The 18,310-nt window shown below is 41.3% G+C and overlaps 1 protein-coding gene across 1 annotated transcript in view; it reads right to left on the reverse strand.

Annotated features, from left to right (window-relative positions):
* The window catches only part of nrxn3b (neurexin 3b), a 523,467-nt gene that overhangs the window by 373,127 nt on the left and 132,030 nt on the right, over positions 1–18,310 (reverse strand). The window contains 2 exon segments of the mRNA XM_084433352.1: positions 5,867–6,028; positions 12,532–12,833. Of these exon segments, the coding sequence (XP_084289478.1) occupies positions 5,867–6,028; positions 12,532–12,833 (464 nt within the window).

The raw sequence follows: 18,310 nt of genomic DNA on the forward strand, positions 1-18,310 counted from the left end.
CTTACACTTATCTAATCCCTTTCTAGTGTGTTTTGAAAATATCCTTGGCATTGAAGATAAATTTAAACTATTAACCCTTAAAGGTGCTGTATGTAACTTTTCTACTAAAATGAATCCTTTTTTATTGCCTGTGTGTGAAGGGGTTGTAATCTCACATTACAATTATCCACTTTGCGGGTTTTGCTATTACCTCGGAAAGCAAGTATTCTTATTTTTATGTGAAGGTGCCGGGTCGGATTTACCGCGAAATCCAGTGACGTGACCTGTACGCGCGCTCCCGAAACACTGCAAATTATGATATGGACTTATGACTTATGCAACTTATGACATGTCTGATAACACTAAGAAACGACCTGCTCCCAGCACAACACAGACTCCAACACAAACTCCACATATTGAAAAAAAAAAAAAAAAAAAAAAAATTCTGCTGAAGCTCGTAAGGCCAGACGTGAATCGCATGACCTTCGGGTGAAAAAACACGGCTCAACATCGGCAGGGCATTTGAATCATGGAGAAACCTTATCTACATACCTAGAATGTACATTTCCTGAAGAAAATGTGAAGTGGTGCTTGCAGTGGCAAAATTCGGCACGGTTGATAGGGTTCCATACTTATCATGGTACGAGCATGGAGCATTAGTTCAATGTCAAGCTGATAAAAGTAGCCTATTATTGTAACGTTGCAGTGGGAGTTTACCTTAGTTTCCAGCATGTTGTGTGATGCTTTCCCCGGTGTGTCTGAAGGTACCCACAGTGCTCGCTCATAAATTCGAGCACGCGCAAGAGCACGCGCTTGTAAACTTATTGGTTGCAATCTGAAACATCACCGCTAGAGGTCGCTGAAAACTACATACAGAACCTTTAATATTCTGAAATGTTTAATGGTATTTAAATAGTTTCAGTATTTACAATATTAAGAATATACAAAAAATATTGCATGTTTCTCCTAAAACAAAATTTAAGACATCTGAAGACAAAACTGATGACTAAATGATAAATATAAGGGAAAATATAAGAGAATCACCATATTATCCTGAGCTTAGAGAAACTCTGTCAGAGCCATAGCCTTGTGGGCAGCACATCTGCATTGAGACACAACTGCACCTCAGACAGCAAGAGTTCGAGCACATCTGCATCGAGACACAACTGCACCTCAGACAGCAGGAGTTCGAGCACATCTGCATCGAGACACAACTGCACCTCAGACAGCAAGAGTTCGAGCACATCTGCATCGAGACACAACTGCACCTCAGACAGCAGGAGTTCGAGCACATCTGCATCGAGACACAACTGCACCTCAGACAGCAAGCGTTCAAGCACATCTGCATCGAGACACAACTGCACCTCAGACAGCAGGAGTTCAAGCACATCTGCATCGAGACACAACTGCACCTCAGACAGCAGGAGTTCAAGCACATCTGCATCAAGACACAACTGCACCTCAGACAGCAGGATTGTTTTCTCATTGTTTACTGTCTCTCCTCCTACTTTCCTGTCCATTAAAGGTGAAAAACCCCAATGGCATAAAAAATAGTAATAAAGTGTATACTTTTATTTAACCTAAGGAATTTTAGGAGAAATATCTGAGACACTGTTGATACTAAAATGAGAGATATTTGAGAATTACACCGAAGTCTCCTAAGCTTAAGTTTGTTTGAAATAGTTCGGCAGAAAATAGCCTACTTCATTTGTCAGTAGGGCAATATGATTTTCGTTTATGTTGCTTAGAAATTTGAGTGATAGGCTTTGTCCTATTTAATTTATGTTATTTATATTTCATAAATTTTTTCTGTGGCATTTTTTTTCTCTGCTGACAGTACAATGTTAAAATAGCCTAGGCCTAATATTTATATTGACACGAACACAATTTTTGTATAGCATTTATAATTATTATAGGCTACTTAATCTCCTTCTTTCCGTTAGAGACATTTGAATGTGAGATTATGGAAACGAGATCTACATTTTGCGGACCCGTCAGGTCGGGAAATAAAGCGGGTGAACACAGAGTGTATTTTAAGCGGTTGCTGAATAGAACCTTGTGGGAGCGGGACGGAAAAAAAACAGTCCCGCGCAGACCTCCTTAAACCGTAGGTGTGTATGTGTGTGTCCCGAATAAATAATAATAAAAAAAAGGAATAAAGTTCAAAAGTAAGCGAATGAGGCATGATTGCTATTCACACCTTTATTAAAATGGCTGTAATCTCTTACCACAATAGTACTTGATCTGTTTAAAATGATTTCCTTGATATAGATGCCTAAGGTGTTAAATTCAAAATTAAATAAAATTTGTCTAATCCAGTAATTAATTTTTTCTATTTTTGATCTGAGCACAATCAGAAAATCAGAAAACCCGTCGTTATTCGTTTTTTCATTTTAGTTCAGGAAATAAATAATGGAAAAACAAGTCGTTTTTCATCTTTTTATTTTTGGTTTTAATTTGAAAAAAACGATTGAACGAATGATCCACGGACAGTGACGGACCCATCATATTCCGCGATTATAGGCCTATATAAGAGTATTTAATTTGTATCCATAGGCCTACTCTGTGTAGCTGGCCCGCCATCTACTGGCTAAAAAAAATATTGGCCCGCGGCCAAAGTTACTTGCCGACCCCTGGTTTAGGCCCTTCATCAACGTTGTCATAAAATGGAGCGTGTAAATGAGGGACAATCTCTATCTCAGAGGACACTTTGCTACACTCGCCCTAGCTTTAACTGAAATAAAGTGCCTGCCCTTTTTAGTACTCCTTGGGTAATTCTAACTCTGCAAGTCTTTCATCACTGTTGGCACAGACTGTGTCTCAGAATGTGGCAGGGACAGGCACACGGGCATCCACAGCTACGCAATTGATATTAATAGCTGGACTGGGGATAAAGAGAGAGAGAGAGAGAGAGAGAGAGCAGAGGAGAAACCAGTGGCAGATTAAACAGCAGAGACAAGGTGACCTTTCATTATGATGGTTATTATAGACCACCCGTGTGTGTCGGGTACTGCGAGCTGTGAGTGTCTGTGTGTGTCTCTGCATATGTGTGTGCATTTGTATGTGCTGGCTCCTAATGGAATCTACCTCTGGAGGTGGAAAACTCCATGAACGCGGCCATGAATGACCCTTTAGAAAAGGGAGGGTGTTTACTGCATGAAACAGCTATTTGGCCCTGATGACTACAGTCGGTTCTACAGTCTCTGTTTCATAATTACATCTAATGATGGGAGCCAACGGTGAAAGTCAGTAAATGAAAACAGCCACTGGCAATTGCAACAAAAAAGACACCACAGTACATACAGAACATGAGTCTATATACAGCATCAAACAATGGCATAAAGCATGCACATCCAAACTAATGAGAATCAGTCTATGTAGTAGATCAATTGGAATATATATATATATATATATATATATATATATATATATATATATATATATATATATTCCAATGTCTGTATACTGTATATACTGTATATATATATATATATATATATATATATATATATATATATATATATATATATATATATATATATATATATATTCCAATGTCTCAGCTTGTTCCCGGTCCTGCATTAAGTGCTATGAGTTATGTGGTTGTACATTCTCTTAGATTTTCTCCTGTTTGGTGTGTAGATATTAAAAGTCTCCTTGAGTTTCTCCTTCATCGTGCGCTTTATTACAACCACCTACCCGTGACAACTATAAGGCTGTTACCAATCAATTTAAATAATTTACACTGAATAATAAAATAAAATAATAAACTGCATTAAATAATGTTATGAGTTTGTTTTAATAACCTGCCTGCAGTTGAAAGAAATCCATTTTTATGTCAAGTTTGTGAGTGTGTTGACTTATTAAGGCTGTAATACATTACATGATCTTTACATATCATTTTTATATTACATTTTTATATAGAATAGATCGCTTGACTCTGTTACAGAACCCACTGTGTCCGTCTTCACTCCATCACAGTTATATTGAAAATCACTAGTGTTCAATAGGCAAAATAGGCTTATTTTTCTTCATAAACATTACAGCTTTGTGTATTTGGACACTTTCTTGTTCTCAAATATTAGTGAAACTAATCTCAAATTCATAGTTAAAGGGGTCATATGGTGCTTTTTAACATTTCTCTTTAGTGTGAAATGCATCTGTTTGTGCATGTATAAGATCTGCACAGTTACAAAGTTCATAGTCTCCCACAGAGGGATTTATTCAGTCTAACAAAGAACACTGCTCCTGCTGAAAACACCTCGATTGAAGTTCAGATTTTACTTCCTGAGACGTCTACGTCACGTGCTAGTAATATTAGCCTAGTGCCTGCCCAAAGGCATACGCAAAGAAAGAAGGTGAGGCTTCAGTAAATTGTAGTGTTGTTGCCATGTCGTGGAGAAGCTGTGTGTGTGGATGTAAAAGCAAAACCCATTTGTTTGGCCTTCAAAATTGGATGAAATTAGGAGACAGTGGTTAAAGGTGTAGTAAGCGTTTTTTGAGAAACGCTGATGAAAGTGCATCGAAAAGTGAATTTTTGGGGGGTTGATTTCAAATATCAACAGTGTTCAACAATGATTTTGAAAAATCGCCCAACAAAGTATGTTTCGGCTGAAGTGTCAGGCAGCAGAGATTGTGTCAACTAAACTCTCCCCTATGAAGTTCTCATCGACACGACAGCCATCAGCACTGATCCTCAACAAACCCGTCTCCATACCGACAGGATGACTCCGATCTTAATCCAGATGGAACTGGATAATATTCTGATTGTTCCAATCCAATCTGACTTCTGACCTATAATGCAGCCTGAATCATATTCATAAACTGTTCGTTCGTTGGCCAGAGGAGAACCCCCCCCCCCCGCTATATAAAAGCGCTATATAAAAAAATGTTTTGTTGTAAAAAGTAAGTAATTTAGTTAATTTATCTATACAGCCGCTCTGGAGAAAACAGTGATGCCATCATCCAGCTCAGTTCAGAGCTGTATTGTAAAAAGCGCTATCTAAATAAATTAAAAGGTGAAAAATCGCATACTGCACCTTTAAGATTCATTTATAACGTTGTTCCTGAGCAGTTAAATCTAAAAGTTAGCTTGTGTACAGCACATTTTATGGAGGACAACTTCCTGATCCTGGGAGAGTACAACGCCAGCTATAAACACCTAAATCAATTAGAAATAGACACTTCAGTATGTTTTTAAACTGCATTTTACAGTTGCCACTTCATGATACAAAGTTGTAACAGTGAAGAAGACAAACCGTAATAACATATACAGTATCTGAAAGATAAGAGAGTTGTCTTTCAGAATCTGACTACGGCTCGAACTGATATGGTAATACTGACGACATTATTACCTGTGTTTACAATTGCTTTAGAAGCTTTGGAAGCTGAAGCTTGCGATTATGGAAAGGGTTACATTTCTGACACACGCTTGAGGTTTTAGGCCAATCACAATGCTCTGGGTCAGATGGCCAATCAAAGCACTATAATATTCTATTCTACTACACCTGATAACAAAAAGAATGAACTTTTAAAATAGCATTATATGACCACTTTAATATGTTGAACTACCTGTGGTTACTCTGTTAGGACATCTTTTTGAACTTGACAAAAACTGACATTCACTAAAACCACATTGAGACCAGTTGCTTAAAAGTGAGGTCAGTTCTGCTAAAGCATAATTTGCATGCACATGCCATTTTTGATATTTTCTTATCTAATGCAAACATTTGTAAGCATTACTTGTGTGTTCAAAAACTTTTTAGGGTCTCTGAATCAAATTAAAGGGCAATAACCTCCCAAAGGCTTTTTCGTGATGCCAATTATATAGTGTGCATGTGTGTGTTCCTGCGTGCACTCACAATTATGCACATCTTATAGGACCCACCTCTTTCAGGCAACCCATGAAATTATTGCTGACGGGAGATCCAGGCAGGTCGGCGGTGCTTGGGCTTCCCCCCACATAGAAGAAATCATCTGAGCCCAGCATAGTGTAATCCTCCTGAGTGTATCCTGTGGTGGTCAGTATACCATCCACTGATATAGTAACCTGTGAAACGATGACAATATAGACAGACAGCAAATTAGAAACTCATTTGAAGATGTCCTTTTAACCTGAGCGATAACCTTTCTTTTTTTCGGATTTGCCCTCATTACGGGCTGCTTACTGCTAACACTCTGGTCCATTGGTCTGGTTAAGCTTTATTGGTGATAGTTTAGAATAGGTTCACAGGACAGGTAAAGAAAATATTGCTGATGAATATTTTCTTCATCTTTTGATGGGTTAAGAAAATGAATTCTTATCTGGTTTGGAATATTGCTAATTAGGGTTAGTAAATGTTAAAACCAAGGACAAATTATTTGTACTTGTTTTACTTTTAGGAGGGGGTAAACTACTTTATATTACAAGTTCAATCATACACATAAACAGACATTCAGACACATACTGAAACTTGAAAATGCATGCATTAAAGGAAGGCATTAACCACTGGGAAAATCAAATGTTTTATCCTTTTTCAAGAGGTCATACTGAATAAACATGAGAAATGATTCATTGGTTCAGTGGAAAGGGGGAGGAGCAAAACTACAACAGCCAATTAGCAAGCACCCATGCAGAACTTTAAATAAAAAAGCAGCAGGAAAGCCAGGCAACAAGACACACGGCACAGAAAACAACGTGCAGAATACACACGCAGGGGACTTGGGTGGAAGTGGAGTGATAAACTGAATGTAGTGTTAGTTGTGGTGATACATGAGGCTGAATGAGACGGTGGAGATGAGGACATGCCATGACTGGTGTTGGACGTATCAACTGCCAGAGTTCCCAGAGTTCTTAGGTTTCTCTTGAGTGTTCGTTTATTTTTGGGAGGCTCTGCAGGGTGGAAATTTCCCTTCTGGACATTCTTGGAAATCCTCTGTCAGTTATTGCCGACAGTCCTCACAAAAAATGTGGAGGCTTGGTGTGTGGAGAAAAAAAACACTTTACTAGTTCCTGTGAGAGTCCCAGTGAGGATGTGAATCTCTACGTAACGTTAACGTGAGGACGTAAAAGCCAGCCTGATAAATAAAACAAACAAAAACAACAAAACTGTAAAAGAAGAGAGGGAAGTTTGAGAGGGGGTAAAGGGGGGGAATGTGAAAAGTCCTGGTAATACAAACCCATTTCCTCATTTTTTGAAAAGAGTGTCTAGAATGAAACTCAAAGAAAAAAGAAAGAAAGGGAGAGGGACACACGGCAAACCAAAAAAAGGACAATAAGAATGATATCTACCAGACAATGTAGTTTGTTTACCATAGCGTGTCCAATGCCTGAGTGCTTTCAGGAAGAAGGGGGAAGAAAGGAAATCAAAACAATAGTGAACAAAACGGTTGTTAATAAATGGACGAAATTAAAAGAGAAAGAAATTAATGTGATGAAGATTCAAGGTGTTAGTACATTAGTTTGGTTAGAAACAGGTTAGTTAATAAAAAATGATCCCATGAATGAATATTGTTAGTCTCAAAAACTCTCTTCCCAACATGTGAGAAACAGGAAGGGAAAGATAGAAAAGAGGAGGAGTATAATGAGAGCTGTTATTTGTGTTATTTATAGTGGGGACATGTGACCAATAGACCAATAGACATGGGTCCCGATGGTTGGCAATATGACTAGTCGTCAAAGGACCGACTAGACAATTATTTAGGTAGATTATAGACTATATTTCAGTGGCAGCGCTTTAAGCATGCTGGTGGTTTGTGCTCCTTTAGCTGTTATACGTTTAGCATGATAAAAGACTCTCTACAGTCTTGCACGCCATTGCACCATAGGGTTTTTGAGCATTACATCATGAGTGTTACCTTTTCAAGTTGGTATGTTACAAATAGTTTAACTTTTGAAAATGCAACTCTGAACAAAAGAATTTGTCTGATGTGAACGGCCCTTAAAAATCTCATCAGCGGCTAGTAGATTTAGAAAATATAATTTTTTTTGTGGCTCACTGTACTTTCTAGTGAAATCGCAAAATCTCTAGCTGAAGTAGAGATAAAGTTTATAAAATAATATTCTCAAAATAAACATTCTATAGTCCTCAAAGTGATCTGGAAAAATTATTGCTCCCTCAAACTTCAAAACATAGCAACTCTGTGTGGTATTGAGAGCGTGTGAAGAACAATTCTAATCATGTTATTGTTAATATTTCATTTTCTATTTGTCTACTTTACTTTGTGAAATAGGTAGTTACATTACTAATTTACTAAATTAATTAAAAAAAAAAAGAAATAAAAGAAAACAGTTTTTCTTAACAGTGAAAACAGATACTTTAACACAACATGGACTAGAGGTGTAACGATACCCTCATGTCACAATTCGATACATACAGTATGACAATACTGAACTCACGATACAATATTATTGCGATTCTCCAAGACATATGATAAAAGGTTAACAAAAAATTAACTGTTGATTAAAATGCTAAATTTGATATTACATTGTCTGTGTAAATGAATAGGCTTTGGACTTGGTGCTGGAAACCCAATGCACATGACAATAGTGACACCAGAATAAAAATATTCATGATGGCTGAAAATCCAGACCTATTTTAGACGAATATGCTTGCACTGTATGTATGCCACTTTTTACTGGTAACATAAGACATTTGTCATTATCAGGACCCCCTGATTCCATTATCAGGAATATTGTCACTTTCCACAATACATATTGTTGCTATTTTTTAATAGCGATATATTGTGACATGATATATTGTTACACCCCTAACATGGACTGATTCATAAACTGCCCAATTTAATCAGTGGTAGTATGATGACGCACATTTCTTGAATTTCACAGATAGTGAATTCGTTTTTTTTTTTTTTTTTAATGAATAATAAGTATAGAATATTTATATTTACATATTTAAATTCATTTGTAAAATTGATTGGGTTCTTAATAAGGTATTTTAAAAATAGACACTTTTTTTATGAATACTGATATGAAAACCTATTATCAAGTAAATTTATTTACCAGCCCCAGCAAGCTGTATTTTCTAAAGGTTTAGTCTAAGAGTATCCCTGACAGAAACTTTTTGAACCCCTAATTAAATGATTAGTCTATAATCTAAATATCATTCATGACCTAAGGCTGCACAATTTTGAGACATAAACCCAGAATGTCTGTGCATCCCCCCTCAACTGTCCCCACCATTCTTTAAAACAGCGACGCTCATGAAGGAGAGAGAGAGAGAAATATATATACTGTAATAGGGGCGCGGGAAGAGATTTTAGGTTGGGGGTGCTGATTTTTTTCACCACTTTTTAATAAGAAACAATATCAAGACTATAAAACTCTTCAAATCTCCGCGAATCACAACAAGCGTATCAGTGAGAACACTTGTTCAAATAGCGCACACTCAAACCTGACTGCACATCACATTTTTGACTTTGATTCTGCTTTTATTCGTAACGCAATGGACCGGTCAACGGGACATAAATTAATCCTTAAAGGATGGGACTTTACGGGACATTTGCACAAAAATAATAAATAACTTACCGTAGCCTATTTTATAAGTCGCTCCAGAGTCGCATATCAGTCAAAAAATGCGTCACGAGGAAGAAAAAACATATAGGTCTATAGCTTAAGTCGCACTGGACTAAGTCGCATTTTTTTTTAAATTTATTTCACACAAAAAAAAAAAGAAAAAAAATGTTACAGACAGTTCTCCGCTACGGACGTGAGCGCTCTAAAGCGGCACTAAACGAATGTTTTAAAACTTTCACAGAGACCTCAAACTGAAAGCATAAAGCCTGTCTTTAAATTTAATTTCGTTTTGTATTAATTGTATCTTAATTTTAATCGATGTTTCATCAAAAAATTGTCTGGGTTTAATAAATAAGAAGGCTATTAGAAAATAGATAATCAGGACACGGAGGCGCTGGCGAACCTGGAGCTCGTCTCATAAATGAACCGAAACTCGGCGTAGGGCTATAAGGTAGCCTATTGCCTCACAGACCTGTGACATATAGATAGCTTGAAATGTCTACTTTTAAGCAGAACAATTCAAAACGAAAGAAAACAGACTGCGCTGCTTATGTAGGCCTAATTCGTATGAAATGTGCATTTCTCTCTGGCGCTGCGAAGATCGCGAGTCGTCAACTTCATCTGTCTAGCTGACACTGACATAAAAAAATAACTGTTTTATTAGTAAACAATTAAAATGTATCCTGCTATATTTTACATATTTGCCTGTTCCTTACAAAACACTAACAGTGGGGTTTTTGACTGTGTTTTTTTTTTTTTTTTTGCAGCTGCGGACAAATTCTTTCGACACACACACAATAGCCTACACTCTGCGCTTATGTTTTAAAAACATAATTTAACATATATAACAATTTTTAAATAGCCCACTTAAAGTGTTTATTACAAATAAATGACTAAATGCTAAAAATTTATAAATTTTAATGAACTAACATATGCGTTGCATTTACAATTCTGTGAAAATAGGGGGTGCTGCAGCACCCCCAGCACCCCCACTTCCCGCGTCCCTTAACTGTATATAGAAAGAGAGAGAGCTCCTTCAGTCTGTCAGCTCATACACTCGTCTGAAAACATCACATGAGGGATGTAGTATATCTTTTACCAGTCTGAACAAAGTAGTGACATGAAAAAAAGCACTTACTTGTCAAGCCCTCATCATATTTTCACTCCATATAAATCTGCCTCACCTGCCAGTGAAGTTTAAGGTCAGCCAAACAAATCAAGCATGATCTCACTGAAGACTCGCACTGAATCCATGAACATACGACTGGCCAGCAGATACAAACACTCTTACTGATACTGATTTATCAAAGGCTTCATGTACAAGAGAAACACTAGGGGCTTCATTTATAAAACCCACGTACTATCCAATTCCATTGAAAATTCCATGGATTTCAAGACAGAAACAAATCTGAGTTAGAAAGGCTATTTATTTTAAAAGGGAAAATTAACAATGTTTAGTTATTAAAAATATAAAATGTTAACACAATAATTCTAGTATTATCAGAGGTCGCGTTAGAATCCTGCATTGTACAAATTCCGTCGTAATCTGTTATTACCTGTCATTTTAACTTTCATATTTTAATGATAATCATTTTTATTCACGAACTTACAGGACAAGCATATAGGCAAGATTATGCATTTATTTTTTCATGTATAGACCATGCATCACTTTTCAGGTTTCATCATGAATGTTTGTCCAATAAATCCTAATAAGCTTTGTGCTTTGTTACTTTTGATATGAAAAAAAGTCTCAGCTTTCAAACTGTGTCCATTTTATTACAAAATTCAAACAATAAATACCATTTTGACGCTCTTTAATGTGGCGCAGAGTTCAAGCGAAGAGGAGCGCGAGTGAACGCGACCAATTCCTTCCTCTTTACCGCTACGTTACAGAATGAAATAAACATGAATGAACATCAGAAAATATGTACAAAGAGACAGTTCAACTTACCGAAATCCGTATCATGTCTCTCAAGTAATCGCTCAATCAGTGTTTCAACCACAGAAAGACTTCAATAAAACATCTTGTAAACAATGTCATGTAACTCATTTGTTGACCATTAACTTTATAGTCAGCAAGAGTGCACTCGCCACCATGTGTACAGGGGGGAGAATTACAGTTACAAGTTACAACACATCAGCCTGTGTAATCTGTCAAAATTATGGACAGCTTTCAGATTTTTCCATCACTGCTAATAAAATTCCGTCAATGACGCAAATTTTTCGGTTTACACGACCTTTGGGGATTAATATTTGCACATTTAATACCTTAATTACTATTTTTTCATTAGTCATAATGTTAACATGCAATGTGTATTCTGATTCTGCTCAAACATTTTAAGAGCAAGGAGGAGAACGATTTTTGTCTAATATTACGACAAATATTTTGCAGAAGGGCAAAAGCCCTAATAGCATAAAAATAATGAGCATGTATTAAATTTGGTCCTAACCGGTTGGATGAAACAACTAAAACTAAAAGCTCTTTTTTGAAAGTTGATTTCAAATTTAAATTATTGTTTGTTCACATTTAAAATGATTAGGTGCATCTTTATAAATGAGGCCCATAGTCTCTTGAGTGAATAAATGCATTAAGGATTCACTGCAAAGCTATTTATAGCTGCGTACCATATGTAAATGTATTGAAAATAACTGTCGACCACTGCCTACAGAGTTTCAAGGTGATACAATATCTAAGCTAAAGGTTTGAAGGTTTGCTGACACTTGTAGAGCTTCGGAGCATAGACTGAAAGGATTTGAAGTCAAGCTTAGAATTTTCAGAAGCCCTTAAGGGTAAACCACGTCAAGTAACAGAGATAAAAGACTTCAAGATTTGAAAACACAGGAAGAAAATAAGAACATACCCATCCATTATTAGAAAGCAAGTTAACAAATTACAATGCAATGTCTTAATTGAGTAGTTCCAATAGTATTATTATCCGATTTCTAAGCAAATGCTACATAAATAGATGTGAGCTAAATCATGAACTAGTTCTCCAGCAATCTGTGAGTAGTCTCAAGAGCGGCCGTGGTCTCGTGATTACCTGTCTCAGGTTGCGTGTCACTTTGATGTCATGCCAGGCGTTGTCATTGAACTTTCCGTTGACAGGCTCAACGATCGCCTCAAAGGCCCCGGAGCCCAGGTTGATGACCAGCGAAACGGCGCCATCCTTCAGCGCTAGGTTCACGTAGTCCGCCGACTTGCCCGTGTGGAGGATGAGACCGTTGCGCTGCCAAGTTTTGAAGGATAGAGTGATCTCATCACTGCTACTCTGGATGGGATTCTGAGACAAGTCATAGCAGAAGTATTCCGAACCCCGGAACGTCGCCACATTCTCCTCACGAGCTGAAAACAAGAGAGACATAAAACATTTATTTGTTTTTAATAATTCAATGTTGATTGGGCACATAACAAATTAACAGGGATGTTGGTATTTTCGGGAGGTGGAATTAGTCATCAGTCATCGAATTAGTCTTTCAGAAAAACCTAAACTATCTTAAAAGATGTGATAATATACAATAGGGATGCACCGATATGAACATTTTGGCCGATAACCGATAATTTTTTATATTTGAAAGTCGATAACTGATATATTGGACGATAAATCTAAATCCAAATTTTATATAATTTTTGAGAGCCTGATTAAAAAACAAAAGTCTCACCATTAACAGCCATGACCCAAGCACACAATTATAATGTTCTCATTATAATTTTATGTAGCCTATATGACAGACTTGCGCTGCACATGCTGCACTTAACTGTATTTTCCTTTATTGAAGTGATTCCAATCATATTTCAAGCAATTCAAAACCATCATGGAGAACAGTGCGCATCTGATGTGTCTCAGCTGAAGGAAATAATCCATTATTTATCGGCTTTAATATATTAGTATATATATATGTAATATTTACTTTACAGAGTGCTAAAGTGAAGCAGCAGACCACGAACGTTGGCATTGGCGAACCCTACCAAAAACCCTTCGCTTTCACCTCATATCTTGTCTGAATTAAGGAATCAGAGTGCTGCATTGATGTGTTTGATGTAACCCTTTAAGAGACATTCCCTACATTCTGTTTTCCAAATGTCCTGCTGATGGGTCCTCAAGTGCTTTTTCATGATTCGAGTCCTAGTGCCTCTTGGCAGAGGAGGCTTATATCCGTATCGTGACATTGCTATTTGCAAATTACCCTGCAGTAAAGGAAGAACAATGGCAAATGTCTTCATAAATCTGCGAGGCCTTGTTTCTTTCATGCTAACTGTTCTCTTCCCCTAGAATTTCAGCTTGCCAAAGGATGTATCAGAACTCACTGTCAGCTCCCCTCTGAGCAAATTACAGGAACAGAGAGGAAAAGGAGGAGAGAGAACAAGTGAAAACAGGATGGGAAGAAAGCAGAGGAGTAAGAGAGGGTTGTGAGAGTGACAGAGAGAGAAAAAGGAAAAAGAAATGGAAAGCTTAAGATAAAACTGAGATGGAGAGGGCAAGAGAAGGTTATTGTGAAGGAGGTTTTTAGCCATGATACAATGAGCGCCTAGCAAATCACCCTCAAGGAGCAATTAAATCATACATTTTAAATTCAGATTGGATGTCACCACAAATTCGTATTGTGCCTAAGAAAACCTGTATACCTTAGTTAAAATCAGTGTATCGCAAAACCTAGGTTTCCATGACATGAATGCAGTATGAAGTATTTCATGAGTATGTAGTCTGCATGTTTTGAGATTATTTGTAATGCTGGAAAATGTGCATTATAAATTCAATTGTTTCACAAGGGATACTTAAAGTTAACACAAGTACTTATAACATTAAATAGACAGCTGCATAATTAGTGTAAATTAGTAGGCTAGTTAATTAGTTGGTAGCCACCACAGTCATTTAATATACAAAATAAAAAAAAGTGAAAAAATCATGGCATTTTGGGGTTATGGAAACAACGGTTACTATGATCAATCCACTATACTAACATGAACTGTTAATTATACATGGAAACTGCGTCTGAATAGAATGAACATACCTGCATGCAAATCCTTCCCAGGCCCAGCTAACACACAGCGTACCAGTTATGTGATGTATTGGTACTTTACTTTTATTTCATGACTTACTAATTTACAACGTAACTACGACGTTGCATGCTCGTAGTTCCCTTTTGTGGTCACTCCGAGTTACGTCGGATGACGACGAATGGGGTTTCGCTTAGAAAGCCTATCACCTTCGAGTATAGAAAACGAGCCAATGGCAATGAAATGCCATGGGTCTGCGGAATTTGCATAGCGTAACTCCGCCCCACCTCGTGGGTATATAAGGAAGTACGCCGGCAACATGCAGATGTTTTCGCTTCGGAGCCGAGAGCTTTCTTCACTCCTGTAAGCCAAAATCCTGAGTTTACTCTTTCTCTGCATCACCTTTCGAGACGAGCGAACTCTCCGGTGTTGGTGTGACGGCGATCTCCAGCGAGTGCACATTACCCTGCTGATCTGTGCAGTGATCTGCCAGTTAGTGTGTTTCTCCCTGGTCGCTTCAACATCGCGGAGTTTTTCCTCTCACAAAAAGAGCTTGCACGCTTGTCTTTTTAAAGATGCCTCGCCCGTGCACTTCTGGTTGTGGTCGCAATGTGTCTAATTCTGATGGGCACAATCGCTGCTTTGTGTGTTTGGGCATTGATCACGCTAAAACAGCATTTGTGGATGACTCATGTTCTCACTGTGGGAACATGACCATCTCCGCGCTACGGTCGAGACTCAATGAGCTCACTCGAGCGAGAGTCCCCTCATCCACACCCCGATCTATGGTCTCCGCGAGAGGCTGTACTTCGGCTGGTGGCCAGGGTGACCTGAGGGTGACGGTGTGGAACAAACCGCTGACTCGTCCACGGTCCACACCCCCCTCTCCAGCGCCGGTACCCGCGAGTGTTCAGATTGAGACCGCTGGTCCCTCTACGGAGGCCTCGCGTATCTCTTTCGGCGCTCCAGAAGAGGATGCAATGTCGATCACTGCATCACAAGGCAGGCAGGAGTCATCAGGAAGTGATGATTCGGCTGTGCTGCCACCTTTGGGTGTGCCAGCATTGCCCGAGTCAGATCCCGAGATGACGGCCATGCTTTCCCGGGCAGCTGCGGCCATTGGGCTCGAGTGGTCCCCACCACCCGACCCTGTGCACTCACGGCTGGACGATTGGTTTTTGGGTGCGGCCGCTGACCCTCGTCGGCGTCCAACCCCAATACCTTTCTTCCCAGACGTGCATGAGGAGGTCACGCGGTCCTGGAAGACACCATTGTCTTCCCGCGATCGTTCGTCGACCTCCTCCGCCTTTCCTCCCCTCGATGTGCTTGTGGGTACACTGGGGTTCCCCCGGTGGAACGTTCTGTCGCGATGCAGCTGTGTCCGGCAAGCGCTTCCTCTCGTGGTGACTCTAAGCACCCATCCAAAGCCTGTAGATTTTCGTCTACCTTGGTGGCGAAGTCTTACAGAGCGGCGGGACAGGCAGCCGCCTCTTTGCATGCCATGGCCATCTTGCAGGTCTACCAGGCCCAGATGCTCAGGGACATGCACGAGGGCAGGACTGACCCAGGGCTCTTTGATGAGCTGCGTGCCGCCACCGACCTTGCTCTCCGAGCGACGAAGGTGACCGCACGCTCCCTGGGTCAGGTGATGTCCACAGCTGTGGTCCAAAAGAGACATCTCTGGCTGAACCTGGCTGATATGCGGGAGGCCAGCGGACTCGTCTGCTCGACACCCCCATATCCCAGGCCGGCCTCTTCGGCGGTGCGGTCGAGGACTTTGCCCAACAGTTCTCGACCGCTCAGAAGCAGACTGAGGCGATGAAGCATATTCTGCCCCGACGGCCCGCTGCTGCCTCCACCCTGCCGTCGGCACAGAATCCTCAGCCTGCTCGCCGCCGAGGGCGCCCTCCCCCGGCTCCCTCACGGCCCCAGCAGCAGCCACCACCCGGGCCGCGTCGTGGAGGAAGCCGCAGGAAGGCACCACAGCCCTCTCCGGCCCCGCGCCCTGCTAAACGCCAGGCTAAGCGGCGCCCCTGAGATGGGCTGCTCAGGGTTGGCAACCAGTTTTTTCCCAGGAGATGGTAGCAGGGCCACTCCTTCCCCCGATGGAGGGCCGGGGGAGAATCTTTTGTTCTCCACTCCCCGCTGCTCGTCCAACGACGAGCAGTACCCTAAAGTGGTTAAAGAAAGAACTGGTTCCCCCAACCCTGAGCACACAGAGTTCTCGGATCATAGTGCGCGCCGCCCACGGGTCCCGCCACTATCGTCCCCCTCTGTCACAGAGTTCCCGGATGACAGCACGCGCCGCCCACGGGCCACGCTCCTCTCATCCCCCTCTGTCGCCAGACCCCTGCCAGAGCACGCCCCCGTGGGACGCTGGTCCTCCCCTGGCCTCCTCTGGCAGGACGCAGCTAATGACCGGGCCCCCGCAGAGGGCCGCTATGCCACCCTCGCCTGGGCCGGTCATTCTGCCTCGCTGCACCACCGACGGTACGTCTGTGGTTCGAATGACCCCGCTGGAGCAGTTTCTGGGAGCCTGGCTAGAGCTCCCCAGACTGTCCCGCTGGGTCGCGAGAACCATCAGGCTATGCGTTGAAGTGGAACCTCTTCGTCAACTGGTGTTCTTCCCATCGTGAAGACCCCACGAAATGCCCGATCAGTGTCATGCTTTCCTTCCTGCAAGAAGGGTTGGAGCGAAGGCTGTCTCCCTCCACCCTGAAAGTGTATGTTGCCGCCATTGCCGCACATCACGATGCAGTTGATGGTAAGTCTCTGGGAAAGCACGACCTGATCGTCAGGTTCCTGAGGGGAGCGAGGAGACTGAATCCTCCTCATCCTCCCCTCGTACCCTCTTGGGACCTCTCAGTGGTTTTAACTGCCCTGCAGAGTGCTCCCTTTGAGCCTCTACAATCAGTGGAGCTTAAGTTCCTGTCAATTAAGACAGCGCTCCTGGTTGCATTGGCCTCCATCAAGAGGGTAGGGGACCTGCAGGCATTTTCGGTTGATGAAGCGTGCCTGGAATTCGGGCCGGATAACTCTCACGTGATCCTGAGACCCCGGCCTGGATATGTGCCCAAGGTTCCCACCACCCCCTTTCGAGACCAGGTGGTGAACCTGCAAGCGCTGCCCTTGGAGGAGGCAGACCCAGCCTTGGCACTGCTCTGTCCAGTACGCGCCCTCCGTGCTTACGTAGACAGAACGCAGTGTTTCAGGACCTCAGACCAGCTCTTTGTCTGTTATGGTGGGAAGCTGAAGGGAAAGGCTCTCTCCAAGCAAAGGTTGTCTCACTGGATAGTGGACGCCATTGCTTTGGCATACCAGCAGCAAGGTCGACCATGCCCCCTTGGTGTGACGGCCCACTCCACTCGGAGTGTGGCATCCTCTTGGGCTCTAGCGCATGGCGCCTCGCTAACAGACATTTGTAGAGCTGCAGGCTGGGCGACACCTAACACATTCGCGAGATTCTATAATCATGTACTCGCTTCAACTAGCCGGTACTAGATTCTGCTAAGGTGTCTTTGCTTGCTCGCCATTCCTCTCCACGGACGGGATACGTGCGATATTTTCCTCAGGTGAGCCTCATAAGCCCTGAGTTTCCTCCAGCACTGTCGACGTCAACGCCAGAGTTATGCCACTGGCAGCTTTCGCGCTTGGCTAGGTGCCTCCATGTGCATGGTTCCCCCTCTGGGCAACCCCCACATGTGTATTTCCACTGTAAGCCTCTCTGAGCATGTGTCTTTCCCTCGGCAAGCCACCTTGCTGCCCCTGGGATTGAAATATTCCACCTGCAGCTGGACACCCCAGTGATACTCCATATGCAGCCC

This window comes from Rutilus rutilus (genome assembly GCF_951802725.1).
Source record: "Rutilus rutilus genome assembly, chromosome: 15".
Lineage (NCBI taxonomy): Eukaryota > Metazoa > Chordata > Actinopteri > Cypriniformes > Leuciscidae > Rutilus > Rutilus rutilus.